Source organism: Barbatula barbatula (assembly GCF_947034865.1).
Source record: "Barbatula barbatula genome assembly, chromosome: 15".
Classification (NCBI taxonomy): Eukaryota; Metazoa; Chordata; class Actinopteri; order Cypriniformes; family Nemacheilidae; genus Barbatula; species Barbatula barbatula.
In genome coordinates this window covers 4,658,434-4,672,867 of record NC_136778.1, presented here as the reverse complement: position 1 = coordinate 4,672,867, position 14,434 = coordinate 4,658,434, and the positions used below count along the sequence as shown (strand labels likewise).

Below are 14,434 nucleotides of genomic sequence, written 5' to 3'. Positions count from 1 at the left end.
TCTCTGTTTGTGTTCCACAGAAAAAAGTAATTTACAGGTTTTCACTGACTATTCATGAAACTATGTCTTTAATAAGAACATCACATTACCCCATTCAGCATAAAGTTAATCAAGAAGTACAAACTAAAGATTTCTAAAGGCATATAACATATATCTGTGTCCAGATAAAGCTTAATCACCCCACATGATTGAATGTTAGTCAGAAACACTCAACCGTGACTAAACCTCTACATCTGGCTATTGTTCTCTTCACGTACGTGTTATTTGTTAATCACAATGCACACTTATTCACAGTATTGTAGTCATTTACACATGCACGTACAATAGCTTATAAATAAATGCAAGTGATATCATTACTGAGCTGTCGAACGTCACTTTTGTAAACTAGAATATATGTGCATAGATATATGTACCCACTTTAAATGGGCCGGACAAATTTTATTACAACTGGTGCTCATGCGTAGGACACCATATAGAATTTAACGAAATAGAAAACAACACGTCATTGTAACAAATCGCAGTGCAGGAAATGCAAAACAGCAATCTTTGAATAAAAATAATAACTTTGGATAATTGAAGTCTACCAACATGTAATTATAAGAGAATTATATAGCAAACATCATTTACTAAATGGATTTACCTCACTGCCCAATACAGACGAACACAATACAGAAAGAAATAGTCTTTGATATATTATAGTATGGCTGAGCCAATGTGGTTTGGCTGCGTCTTAAAGAATGATCAGCACCTTGGACAGCTCTCGTGTCCCCGTCGCGAGCTTCTGCTCTCCTCCTGGACGCAAGTGCCAAGCCATGCAGAAATCCATCAGCTCACTCAGCTATAGGTGCACGTCAAAAATAAGGTTCACACTATCAACTCTTTACAACTTTGGATGAAATGAAGGAGACGTGTATGACGTCCAAGAGTATTTGAGAACTTTGGAAAGATAAGACAATGTCGACCAGCACCTTCTCACCTTGGATTAGCTCGTTTTCTCGCTCTTTCATTTGAGAATCGCCTCATTTACAAGCAGTGTATGCACCTCCACTGACGTCAATGGAGCTATCTTGGATGTATAAAACCATTGAGCAAGAGGCGCTCCACTCCATCTGTCCGCAAAGACTCTTCATTAACAAGTACTGAAGCAACAGAAGACGATCGAGTAAGTTACTTTACATCACTTGCTTTCAACTTTTTAACGGGGACATGCGAGCTGCTGGTCTTGATGGATTCGAGTATAACACATTTTATTTGTGTTGATTTTGATCATTTATTGAAATACTTTTGTTCAGAAATTCGTTTCGTTACAGCTACACTGTGGACTGCCCTTAAGAGAATTGACCATTGTTTAATAGTTAAATCATCTTGGCAGATTGATATCTAGTGGTATTGTTAGTTTTTCCACAAACAGTGTGGTTTGAACCCACGGTCAGTTTGTGGTGACTATAGTTTTAAATGCAACAGTTAAACTATGGTTACTGTAGTAAAACCGTGGTTACATTTCCAAAGTGTATGAAAGTCGATTTCTTTCTTGTTTTTAGCATAATTAGTTGAACTTCAATCTGTTGAAAGTTATACCATCAAGCAACCCGATGATGACGTTTGTGTTTTATTTTGTGTTGTTGTGTTTTTGCTTTAAACTCAAACTTTTTATCTAGCCCGTTTCTGTTTTCGTACCTGTTGTGCTTGGTGTTGCTATATTTTGCATTTTGAATATTTAACAATACTGCTTTTACTTTAATGTTTTATTATTTACGTTATGTTATAATTACGTGCTCAGATCAAATAATAGGTTATATTATAAATAATACGTTACATGAATATATATTTTAAATGCATTTCATGTGTAGCCTACTGTGCATTCACCTAAAACGAAAAACAAAGATGCTAAACGATGCCACAAAATAAACGTTTTAGGCTGTTTTTCACAATTTAGTTCTGATCAGTATGGTTTCATGAAAATCCTTTAATATCTGCAAAACCTTTCTGTTTCACAAAGTGTTCTCAGACTGTAACAAGATAAAAAAAGGTTTTAAGAAAGTTTTAATGTTTCTCAGGGAACCAAAAAATGGTTCTTCCGTTCGCACCTTTATTTTTATGAGCTGTTACGAAAACTTGTGATTTTACACACGCTGTTACAATAATAAACCTCCCTGTGTTTCAGGAACCGCACGGGTGTGTCCAGCATGAAGCCTGTCTCTCTGGTCCTGCTCATCTCTTCAATCTTACTGAGCACTCACATCCCGCTGAGCATCTGTCGACCCCGCGAGCTCAGCATCCTTGACGGACACGGGTACAGCGACAACCGGCTAGACGAGGTGCTCTTAAACAGACCTGCTGACAACGCCATGTCCTACCTCCTGGGTGACAAAATCCTTCAGTACTTGCAAAGAAACATCGGAGAGCAGAAAAACGCGGCTCTGTTGCACTTTCCGCACTTTCCAACGGTGAAGGTGCGCGCACCCGACGAGGACAACAGCTTGGAGGAGCTCGTCGAGTTTAACAAGAGGAACGACGACCCTCCGATCTCGATCGATCTCACCTTCCACCTGCTGAGAAACATGATCGAGATGGCACGGATCGAAAACCAAAGAGAACAGGCGGGACTGAACCGCAAATATCTAGATGAGGTTGGGAAGTAGTTGATGGTTTCAAACTGCGAGTACAGAACAAGCTCAAAGCGCTCTCTCTGATTCCCAATATTTGCTTTGTTTTTGAAACTATCACTAAAGCATTTGACATTCACTGCTGGCAGGTAAAATCTCAAAACACTCTTTAAAATGAAGGTTGGTCAATGGAGAACCATCTTTCTTTTTTTTGATCAAGAATAGGGTTTCTGAATTTGCTATATGGTTTTTATGGAGATTGTAAAAGAATTTAGTTAAAGATCAGGGGTCTTCATGTTAGGCACCCGAATATAGATCATTTTATGAAAACATAGAGAAAGTTTATGTGGAAGTTAAACGTTTCTCACAAGGCATTGGAATCCCTTAGTTGTAACCATTTTTTTTCGCAGTTTCTTAAAGATTCTTTGTAGTGGAAAAGGTTTCTACAGACCACAAAAAGATGAGAAAGAAATGGGTCTTTTAAGAATCTCTTTGGGAAACTAAAATGGTTCTTCTATGGCATCACTGTCAATAACCTTGTTCCAGCACCTTTAGTTTTAAGAGTGTGGCTAAAGAGTGTCTGTAACATCTCTGGGCCATTTCAGAACAAAGAACCGTATACAAGACCCATGACAGTGGACTTCTCAACACTGTCCATAACAAAAAAAAACTGTCGGGGGTTATACTGTATCTTACCAAGTGTCAGACACAATTCAGTCTACAATTGTAACGTTCAAGTACCCTTTTAATGTTTACCGATCTTTACCACTCAGCATTATAGATGCATTTGTTTTTGTGGTTTTACGAAAGAAACAGTCTGATCATTACTAGTAAACCATAACAAATCCTATTATAACTCATTGGTATTCTCCTCATACAGTAGGGTTTGCATTTATATTGCTGACTGTTCTCTTGTAAATCTTCTTCCAAGCAGGGAAAAGCATGCTCTGAAATAGCCCTCTCGCTATTTGCCAACGGGTACTATGGAATGTTCTCATGACATAATTTGGTAACAATGCCAGCATTTATCTCTGCCATGACCTTACCAGATGTATAAAGCAAGTTGCTCATTGTGTATTAAGTACAATCGTATGGTGGAAACGTTGATCTGCACTACAAGCAAGAGGCTTGCCCACATTTCGTGACCGTAATGTTGGACAATATTAAAAAGTGCTCGAGATATATTGTACATTGTATATTGCTTATCATGATGTAAATGACATATTATATTGCACCTAAATGCATAAACACGACTTTGTATTTTGAACATGAATCTGCAGAAATAAATGAGACTATATGCCTTTTACAAGTAACTGCAAACGTGGGTAGTCATTTATCACCGATTTATAGCGCAAAACACAATATACTGGATCTGTCATCTGTTGCAGACATGAACACAAAACTAAGGTGACGAAACATGAAAACACAAATCAGCAGATTAAATATCATCGTTCTGTTCTTCAAAAATTTCTGATTTGCTGGAGTTTTAATAAAAAAAAAAACAGGGCTCAATTAAACTGAAATTTTTTAAAATAATTCTTCAAGTTGCTTATTTGAAAGTGTCAGTATCTCTAACAAATAATTCAAATCCATAAAAAAGCCCAGACAGTCACATTTGCTCATGAAAATATAGTTATATGCAAAAAATTTTACATTTACATTTACATTTAGTCATTTGGCAGACGCTTTTATCCAAAGCGACTTACAGATGAGGAAACATTGGAAGCAATTATAACAACATAATTTTGAGTTTTAATACACCTAAACATCTATAAAGACACTCAATGCATTTTAAATACAATATTAACAAAGAACATCACTTTCTATTAATTCATGTCATTGAACTGATATACCGAGGAGCACAACCTGACACATGAAAGATGCTCGTGTTATGTTGAAAACCTTCCCATCGTCTTCCTTGAAAACCCTGAAAATGAAAATATTTTATTTAAGTCTTCTATTATCTTCTATAATCACAAGCACTGTTTCTATTTTCAGAAGAAACTGGGCACGTGGGAGAGCACAGTGTGTGTCTTGCATTGGGATGAATCTTCTTTGACATTAAACCTCACTGTTTTGAGAAGCTGTCATTGTGCAGTTGCGCACCACTCTGTTACGTTAACCTTTTCTATCTTCTGCCACATATGCCAAACATAAATAAAGTCGAACCGATGTATATTAAGCTCAAGCAAACACTAAACAAGTCCATACCGAAAACTGAAGGCATCTCATCCAGCAAATTGTCTCTCCATCCTGATTTTGACACCCAACGAAATCTGTTTATTCGACTCTAAATTATGTGAAGGCTGCTACGTCAGCCCGTTACGCATGACGCCTCAAAATAAGATCCGTCCTCATTTGGAGCGGATGCGCACTCCATGTGTGGAGCTATTGTGCGGCTAGCACTCCTTTACTGCATCACTCTCGCCCAGTCTATGAATTCATCAGCGGGCTGACGGCACAACTGACAAGGTCAGCGGGTGTGTGCACATACATCAGGTCGTATATTCTCGCTGCCATATATCTTAGCTGGTGGCACAAGGCATGAGCAGTTATTAAGTAATGGGTGGAAGTATATCCGTGGCATGAACGCAGGTGGGGGGCGGATGGACCGTGGAAGGAGGACTGTAAAACAAAGATTCCGAGCACCTGCCACTGCGATTTACCCCTGTTCCCAAACACAGATTGTACTCTATGGACACACGGTCCTGTTAGATCAGCAGACGACCAGAGAGAAGAAGCTACATTCAGTCTCAGTCCCCGCTTACCCCGATGAAGTGTGGTTTCTGACCTTTAAAGGTATGGTTATTTAAAGAAAGCGTGTACATGTGGACAAACCCCTTTTAAGAGAGCAAACCCACCTGTCAACAAACAAGGAAATATTTAAGCAAAATGCCATTTTTTAAGCCCTGAAGGAACTTTGCAGCAAATGACTCTGTAGCCACTTTTACACCTCAGTTAACATCCCAATTTACACAAAAAGGGAATTTTCTGTTATTTTACCTTAAAATAGTTGTAGCCCTGTACTTTGTTGAGCTCAAAAATGTGACATAAAATCTTTTCTTGGACACAAAAGACCATATTGGGAAAGAAATTGTGAAACCAAATTGGTCTGGGACATCATTTAGTGTCATACTATGGTCGTCAATGGTGCTGTTCGGTTATAAATATTCTTCCAAATATCTTTCTTTGTGTTCATCAGAACAATTAAACTCAAGGGTGAGTAAATGACGACAGACTTTTTTTTGACTTTAGTCTTTAGAAAAGTAGAGCATTTTAGATCAAATGAGTGCCAAGTGGCCTGTCAGATTCACACTTTTAGTGAAGAGAAATGTTTTAAAATTGCTTTTAGACAATGTAAATTTGCCTTACCTTAAATAAGACTAAGAACATTGGAGGAACTAAAAGGAAAAGACAATTTCACAATAATTGCATCTCTTAAACTGACCTTAATTGGGATTGATGAAAAACAAGTTAAAGTCTGGCTGATTCACCACCCGGATGTGCAGGTGAGGAGGTCAGATCTTCAAGGCCTTCATCTCCACCGTCTTTCAAATCATCACCTGCAACAAGAGCCATGCAGCTGCATTAAAACATCATCTTAAAGGAAAAGTCCAACCATTCATCATTTAATCACCCTCATGCACCTGTAAGACTTTTACATGCACACACAACACACAAACCACAACATGCCTACAGACGTCTAAAGTCCAGTGTATATATGACAAAGACGTCATGTCCAATCATGACATCATAGCTGTGAAGTCCTACCTGTTTGGAAGTCGATGGCTCTCAGCACGTCGGCCACATTCTCCGTGTGGATGATGAAGTGGGCCATGCTCTCGTAGCCGGCCTCCGTCCGCTCAATGTTGGAGGCCTTGGCAGTGTCCGTGATCCTGTCAAGGACAGAGCGGTGAAGTCGCAGCGCCACTCGGACAAATATAAAAGTGACAGATAGCCATACGTTCTGCTACCTCCTTTGCCTGCGGCTGCTCGTGACACAGTTGCGCGGTGTCTCGGCAGGTGGAGGGTAGCGTGATACATAAGACACAGCTAGAAAGTGTTGAAAGCGTAAGCATTTTTCCAAGAGGTTTGTAGGGAAACGGTGACGAATGTACATGCTGCATTAACTTTCTACAAACACTAAATAGTTGCATTTTTTGAAGGTATAGTTCACCTAAAAATGAACATTCTTTGATCATTTATTCACCCCTTATGACCTTCATGACTTTGCAGATAACAGAAGAAAATATTTTTAAGGTATCCAAACAGCGGTGCAACCGAACCATTGACTTGCATTGGTTTTATATCCATAGATCAAGCGAATGGGCACCAATATTCTTTAAAATATCTTCTTTTGTGTTCTGAAAATCAGACATGGTAAGGATGAACTGTGGATTTAATAGGATCTCAAAGATTCTGTTCCTTTGAAGTACATAGAGAAGTAGTACCGTTTTGGGGCAAAATTGTTCAGTGAAACAGCATTCTTTAATATAAAGAAAAATATATAATTTTGTGTCTTTTAATGTTAAAATATTAACATCCTAGTGACATAGACAGGGACCAAACATTCAAATTCATCTTAAAAGTGTAGATTGTATTTACGATGCTACTGTTTATACTGTTAGGTGACATTTTGCTTCTTTATATCAAACAGCTTCGTATTAAGTATTTCCCACATGCTAAATAAAAGTTATAAACTAAAGCATGACACAGTGGGATGTTGGGGTGGGAGGCTGGTGGTGTTTCTGTTGACTCATTGCCTGTGCGATTGTTAATCATAATGGTTAGCCTTTATCAGTTTCATCAGTCATTGTTGGAACAGACATGCAGAATTGTCTGGCTTTTACAGCCACAACACGTAGTTGACTTACTTTTTAAACACGTCCTTCGCACTCTGTGGACAGAATGAAAGAGGTACACTTTTAGAAACAGAGGATACATTTTAGGCTTGTCCTCATTCCTGTTTAACTGCACCATCTAAATCACCCCGCACAGACACTTGTTAAGCAAGCTCATTGGACACACTGTTTACATCGAAAAGTCCAACAAAAAAAACAGCGCTGCACCTGAGACTGGCACTTTATAGTAGAAGCCATTTGAGCAAAACAACTACGCCTCTCCATCACCGTCGTTTTAAGTCATATAGCAAAGCTTTCAACCATGATGGAGTATTGACCATTTGAGCCTAGTCAAAGGACAGAGGTTTGCGCTCCTTCATCCCCATCTGCGGGAGGTTCTGCTGATCAATGTCAGCCCCTTGGGCTTTATCATTAAAGGATGATTGCACTGTAGCAACAGGCACAGTGTCAATCGGCTGACAGAATATGCATAGGCTTGAGCATTTTGCATCGAGGGCTATGGGGGGCTCTAAAAGCAACAAGCTCCAGTCTCCGGACCCCTGGAGAGGTCCTGAGCAGTAGCCCCACGCGGCTCAATAAGACCGCATCAGATGTACACAAGCACCTGGACCACAATTGATCACTGTCAGCAATTTGTGTAAACTGTACATGGAAATCGGTAATTGTGTAATTGACTGGAACGCATTGAGGTCATAGGTAGCCCACATGTAGTAGCTTACTTGGTAGTATCCCAAAAAAAGATACCCCAAACTCCTTAGCAAGCAACCAAGCTAGCGACGCCCCGGCAACCACCTACACTACCCTTGCATCACAGCTGCAAATCCTGAACTCAGCTTTCTTCCGAAACCAAATGTGGTGGGGTGAATCGTGTTGGTGTACCTGCAAGAAGACAACCATCTGAGGTTCCTCCATGGACTGGATGGCTGTCTCCACCAGTTTTAAAGACATCTCTAAGTAGTCTCCGTGGCGACCAAGAAGCGAACGTACATGACCCAGTTTGTGGTCCTGCTCGTTGCCGATACGCACTACCAGTTCCCTTTTACGTTCTTCCAGGGTGGCAAAAAGTTCATCAAATTCGTCAGAGATGTGCTGCATCTGCCGCCGACTATTTTCCTAGAAATTCAAGAGAGTTAAAAGAGCAACTTCGCAGTGGTCTCTTAAATGTATAAAGTTTAAACTGGAGAACTTGAAAAACAATACAAATTAACCATTTACCATTACGAACTCCTAGCTGCTTACATCCAAATAATGACCATATAATGTCAAAATCATCACAATCTTGCTTTATTTTAGCCATCGCCAGCAAATATCATCACAATTTGATATCTCCAAGTCTGTACCCGTGGCACACTACATCACCATTGTTGTTGATTTCTCACCTTAACGGTCCTACAAATATCCTCCATCTGTGTGATCCGCGCTTGTACACTGTCATTTCCTGCCACTAAGATGGCTATTGCATCACTTAGCTCTGTCTGAAACAAAACAGCGCAGAATATTATGACAGGTCTTAATAAACAAATGAAAGAAAAACGCATGACCATCAAAGTGTCATTTTTCGCAAGAAAGCCATGTCAGACTTGGCCGTGCCGCTTGTGATTTCCACACTTACACACAAGAGAACAGCATGAGGCTGAGATTGTAATGTTATCCATCATGACTGATCAAACTTTGCTGATTTGCATTTGAAATGAGTGATTCACTGTTTATTGTGGGCCATGACTAAAGCAGAAAATGTCATCATAGCCACCTGGTAGAAATTCGCCTTTTGGGCACAGGCCTGCCGTTGTGTGGCATTTGGGATACGACCGTCCTCTTGGCCCAGAGGCGTCACATTGTTACCTCTAAATTGAAGAGTCACTTTCTCTCGGACAAAAAAGATAATACGTCCTGTAGTAAAAACTGACCTTTAGTGTGGGAACATTGTAAATAACAGATCGACATATGGTGTCCTCCATGCACATGGTTTTCTATTGAGAAAGGCTGATAGGTTTAGTCATTGTTCATCTGGTAGCTGCTGACAAGGGTGAGATGGTTTAGAACGAGCGCTTAACGTGGAAGAACCGAAGAGACCAAAAAAGTACAAGAAGAAGCTGCTATGACTCAAACACAACAGGGAGGAGTGAGTCATTTCTCAGGGCCAGTTGCAAACCGGTGCAAAGACCTTCATTATCAGCCATGACACAAGAGCAGCAGGTCAACACCTCAATATCATGGAGGTGAAAAACTGTAAGTGGAGTCAGTTGTTGAGACAATTTGTGTTTTCTTTATGTTATCATTAAGCACGTTTGTCTACATTTGTGAAGCTGTGCATTGTTTAGAACAACCTTTCCCTAAATTCATCTTGGACCTTTTTTTAATGATATTTCTCTCTGTCTCCAATGGATCTATAAGACCACCACAGCAGCACACACCTCTTCAGTATCCTTGACAAATCTTTAACAATCTTTATCCCCCCGAAAAAAACCAAAATCCTAAATACTCGATCTACAACTATGTTTGTTTTAAGAACGTTTTTGTAACATTCCCACTAAGTTATAAAAACTTTATTTCTCAATGTTTTAAATGCTCCACAAACAATGTTGAAATAATTTTTGTACCAACATTTTTAGAACGACGTTTTTAGAACAAATTTAATGCCGTTTAATAACTTGCACGTGCAACTCAGGAATTGTACAAATCTTGTTTATCTGACAAATTAGAATCAACATGAACTCAAAAATAGGCAATATTAAAAACAAAGAATACGACAGCTGTTGGTTGAGGTAGGGGACATGGCTGGTGGTCTATCTGTGTGTGCGTGTACATGTGGGTGGGTGTTGATTCTAGGGCAGTTAGGTGAGATCAGAGCCCATGCGGTGTGTGAAACCCACTGGGCAGTGTATTATACACACATCTGTCTAGTTTACATTGTCACACCACAGGCTCAGTACAACATGTGGTTTTTGCTTGGGTCCTTACTTTAACAAACTTCAACATAATGCACTGTCACTTAAAAAAGAACATTGACGTGCATCAAAATGTAACATGTCTTTTAATGCGTCATTGCTGGTCTTGAAGAGCTGGGGATGCTTTCATGTTGTCTGAAAGGTTTCAGAGAAATAACAATGAAGTTCAAATCAATATATGATGGCATTTTCCACAAATAGAGTGCAAATTAACATCAAAACTAGCTACTTTAATCATATTTTTAAAATAATTTAGATTCTTTAATGCTTGAATAATGGCATACCAAAGTAAAGCAAAGAGATATATATTCTTTTAAAATAGATCATCTGGTTGAGTTTTTTTGTTCATTACGTTGACTACGGATCTGATACCTTTTGTCTTTTGTAGATGACCTGCAGTGGTGCCACTTCACATTCTTTGTGATCTCCAAACACCTTACACATGGAGCAGGTGGGCATCTCACAGGTGAGGCAGTAGATGTTGATCTTCTCGTCTTCATGCTGGTCACACATCAGCTGTTGTTGCTCTGTTTTGGGCAGGAGTGGCCTTGAAAGTGAAAAGAGAAAGAAATTGTGCTGATGTAGTATAGTGGTTAAAGATTTAAGTGGTCAAGAGGTTGTGGGTTTAACTCCACTTGAACCAAATTCAGTTATAAGTGTCTGGTTCATACAGCTGTATGTAATGATAAACAACACATCAGAAGCATTCTTTTCTTTGTGACATAAAAGGTAATACATGTCCTCAGGGTGCTAATGTGAATGTTTAAGAAGCAGGTGAAACTGTCAAAAGTGACTGATGCAACTATTATAATATTTCGTCCTACAATGAGAACATTACTCACGTACTCTTTTTATCAAGCATTTGTCTATATGTTTCTAAATCCATCTTGTCACATGGAAAGAAGTTTTACTGTAGGTGGGTTGGTTGAGCATTGTGTTAGCGTTGTGTGGCAGCACAAAGGTCATGAGTTCGATTCCCAGACAAATGTATAGATTGAATTGCACTGTAACTGACTTAAAAGTGTCTGCTCAAAAGTGTGTAAATATATAACATGAACGTATTCTTTGAAAGTGTTGATAATCTTCGATCTTTGTGAAAGACTGCCATCCAGTGGATCTCTGTCAAAAGGACAGGTATATTAAATGAGATTATAATGGAATGTGTATCATAAATATAAGAAATTAACCAGTTAACCAGAACGGGGTCAAATCTGTTTATGACCTTTCATAATAGAGGACCTCTGTCCCCCTCTTAAAACAGGCCGCTCTCAATTTTGAGGGGGCTTTTTGACTTGAACATGAAGGTTGAATGTTAGGTATTTCCACAAACAATGTCTAGGCTATTTGTAAACCAATTCTTATCTTGATTAAACATTATAAAGACAAAAGCTCTTTGAAATACAGAACTTAAATCAAATAAAACACCGGCCTCTGTATCCCTCGATAAATATCCTGAATGTTTTTGATCAGATAACTTAAAAGGACTTGCCACTCATTCCTCACTCTTTTTTATTTGTTCGGCACTATTTATTCTCTACATTCTGGTACATCCTGCTTTAGTTCAAATAACCATGTTTTTCATGATAATGTCCTTAGCATGTGTTACAAAAGACCTCAAAATCTTACACCAATTTTTCAGTGGACGTCTCGTGACAAATTGTGTATCGCCACAGGGATAAAGCGTCCTAGTTATATTTAGAGTTTTGGCAAAGCATTGCAGCAGTCACCAGAGCCTCAGGTCTCATGTCTGTGTTGTGTTTACATGACGTGGCCAAAAATCTCTGATATGCGGTAAATCACATTTTTGTGTCATTACACAGGGACTAAGCGTTGGTTGAAAAGTGGCGTATTGAGATTTTTGACACAATAAAACACACCACAAAAAGGTATTGGTATACAGTTTCTACTTCTTCTTCTTCTTCTCTGTGTAGAAATGACACTTTTTAAATGACTACTTTCAGAAGAGAAATGCATGCCGGTGGTGTGTGAACAGGCCCAGAAGGATCCAGCGCTTTAGAGAGGCAAACACAGACTCACCTGCTAGACTTCGACTTGTAGATATCAATGATATTCTCCACTAGAAGGTTCCTCTGTAGGCCATGTACACCGTGTCGGTCTAAAACCACCTCATGGCGGCATGATGGGCACCGGAAACGCCCTCGTAAAGACACAGTGGTGGAACCCCGATTTTGACATAGAGGGTTAGAGGCCTAAACCAATAAGGATTTATTTCGAAGATTAATAAAGTGAGATCTGACATTTAGCACATCAATATACAGTATGCATGGATAACTTTCAATCTTGCCGTATATCTATATTTGACTATGAAGTTGTCTAAATCTTCCCATTAGAACTGGGACTATATAAATGCACAGGACTTTTATAGTATCTATACTATAAAAAGTGTGTATTTTAAGGTTTATTCCAGCTAAGCCTCGCCCCATAGGTATATATTTTGTTACAATTCCTTTAACCATAGTCTTCCTTAAGGTATTTCTTTATGGCTGTCTTTAAATAAAATGGATGATACTTATGACTAAATGAATGGGTGAAATTGAAGACCTCTGCAAAATGGTCACTGCCAAAGAAATCATTAACAAATCAAACAATTCATTCATAATATTTTCCTCAGTTCATCTATGGAGGAGTACAGAAATAAGAACCGGCAAATGTATTGTTAATGCTAACCCAAAATGAAAACAACATCCTCGTTTTTGTCGAACAAACTAAACGACACATCAGAAGGACATAATCCTGGTTTGGGTAAATTAAACAGTGACACTGCATCTGTATAATAGGTATGAAGTTATTACCTGGAAGACATCATTGGCACACTTCCTGCAGAGATTGTGCTGGCACGGTAAGATGACCACAGGCTTGGTGAATATCTCCAGACATATGGGGCAAATGAGCTGCTTCTCGAGGTTCTCCATTGAGCTGGCATCACCCATTGCTGGTTTAAAGCCCAGCGCAAAGTTCATCCCACACATTGAATAACGTCTGTCCAAAGACAGAAATTTTCTTTATATCGTGACGACCAAATGTCTATTGACTCTCTAACTGCAGAGTGGCCGTGGATATTATTGGTCTGTGTTTGTCCTGGCCTGGTTCCAGTCCAAACTACCCACCCTCTGATACCACTCATAAGTCCCCACTAAACACTCTAGTACAGGGACCCAGGGCCAAGTGAGAGATAGAGTCAAATAAGCCGTTTTATCTCCTGTAACTTGATGAGAGCGTGGGTTGGGCTGGTACAGAATGAAACAGCAGCTGGTGTGTGGTTTGAAGACTATGATGAGAGAACTGGGTCTGTAAATCGCGCCGACGACATAAGACACCAACCCCTAATATCAAGGTGTATCATTAAACGCACATCTACAAAATAATGGCTGGGATTTCATCCCAATGTGCAACTAGAGATATTCACTATGTAAAGAAAATAGGTTTGGATGCCTGCAAACCAAAGTTTCCATATTGTAGTAGATATCAAATGACAGCTACAAACATTTTGCTACGATTGAATGTTAGCAGTAAACGGATGCAAAGTACAGCATGTTATTCAAATAACATTTTGTAAAACTTGCAACATAAAATGCTAAACGTCGACTCAAATGTGAATTGCTCGAGTGGACAAAATAGTCATTCTTTTTACATAATAAGGCTGTCAAAATAATATATTTTTATTATTCTGGGTAGAGGTGTTCAATGGCAAATCACAATTAATCGCATCCAGAATCATAGTTTGTTTTAACATAATATATGCTTGTGCACTGTCCATATTTATTTTGGATGCGGTTAAGGGATTCCATGCCAATATTACCCCAATGACCTTTTGTCTTTATTTATGCAATCACACAAGCGTAATATCACACCAGGAGTCAACGTTATGTTGATGTTATACAGGTTCAATAAATAAATGAATGCTATATTTTGGACAAACCTGAATGACTATTTATTTGGGAAGTTATTAAGAATGTTGGTAACTAAACAGTTCCTCTTTATTAATAATAATAAACAA

General features: G+C 39.0%; 2 protein-coding genes across 2 annotated transcripts; one reads left to right on the top strand and one right to left on the bottom strand.

Moving 5' to 3' along the window:
• Positions 1 to 2,186: 2,186 nt before the first annotated feature.
• Positions 2,187 to 2,642, top strand: uts1 (urotensin 1; the record flags this gene model as incomplete). The annotated part of the gene is made up of 1 exon (XM_079474654.1): positions 2,187 to 2,642. The coding sequence occupies one exon, from the start codon at positions 2,187 to 2,189 to the stop codon at positions 2,640 to 2,642; it is 456 nt and encodes a 151-aa protein (XP_079330780.1).
• A 1,145-nt stretch (positions 2,643 to 3,787) lies between these two features.
• On the bottom strand, positions 3,788 to 13,693 carry trim54 (tripartite motif containing 54). The gene is made up of 9 exons (XM_079474653.1): positions 13,230 to 13,693; positions 12,454 to 12,626; positions 10,789 to 10,963; positions 8,848 to 8,943; positions 8,348 to 8,581; positions 7,481 to 7,503; positions 6,378 to 6,502; positions 6,055 to 6,169; positions 3,788 to 4,533 (listed from the first exon to the last, which is right to left on the bottom strand). Exons 1-8 carry the CDS (start codon positions 13,404 to 13,406, stop codon positions 6,081 to 6,083), a joined length of 1,092 nt encoding a protein of 363 aa, XP_079330779.1. The 5' UTR covers positions 13,407 to 13,693; the 3' UTR covers positions 3,788 to 4,533; positions 6,055 to 6,080.
• Between the last annotated feature and the right edge of the window lie 741 nt (positions 13,694 to 14,434).

What these genes read in the sequence shown, in the direction of transcription:
- trim54 (XM_079474653.1), bottom strand. Translation starts at nt 13,406, where the DNA reads ATGTGTGGGATGAACTTTGCGCTGGGCTTTAAACCAGCAATGGGTGAT. An exon ending in TCATCTACAAAAGACAAAAG is followed by an intron (nt 8,944 to 10,788) that starts GTATCAGATCCG and finishes GTTTTGTTTCAG; the next exon opens with ACAGAGCTAAGTGATGCAAT. An exon ending in ATATTTGTAGGACCGTTAAG is followed by an intron (nt 8,582 to 8,847) that starts GTGAGAAATCAA and finishes TTGAATTTCTAG; the next exon opens with GAAAATAGTCGGCGGCAGAT.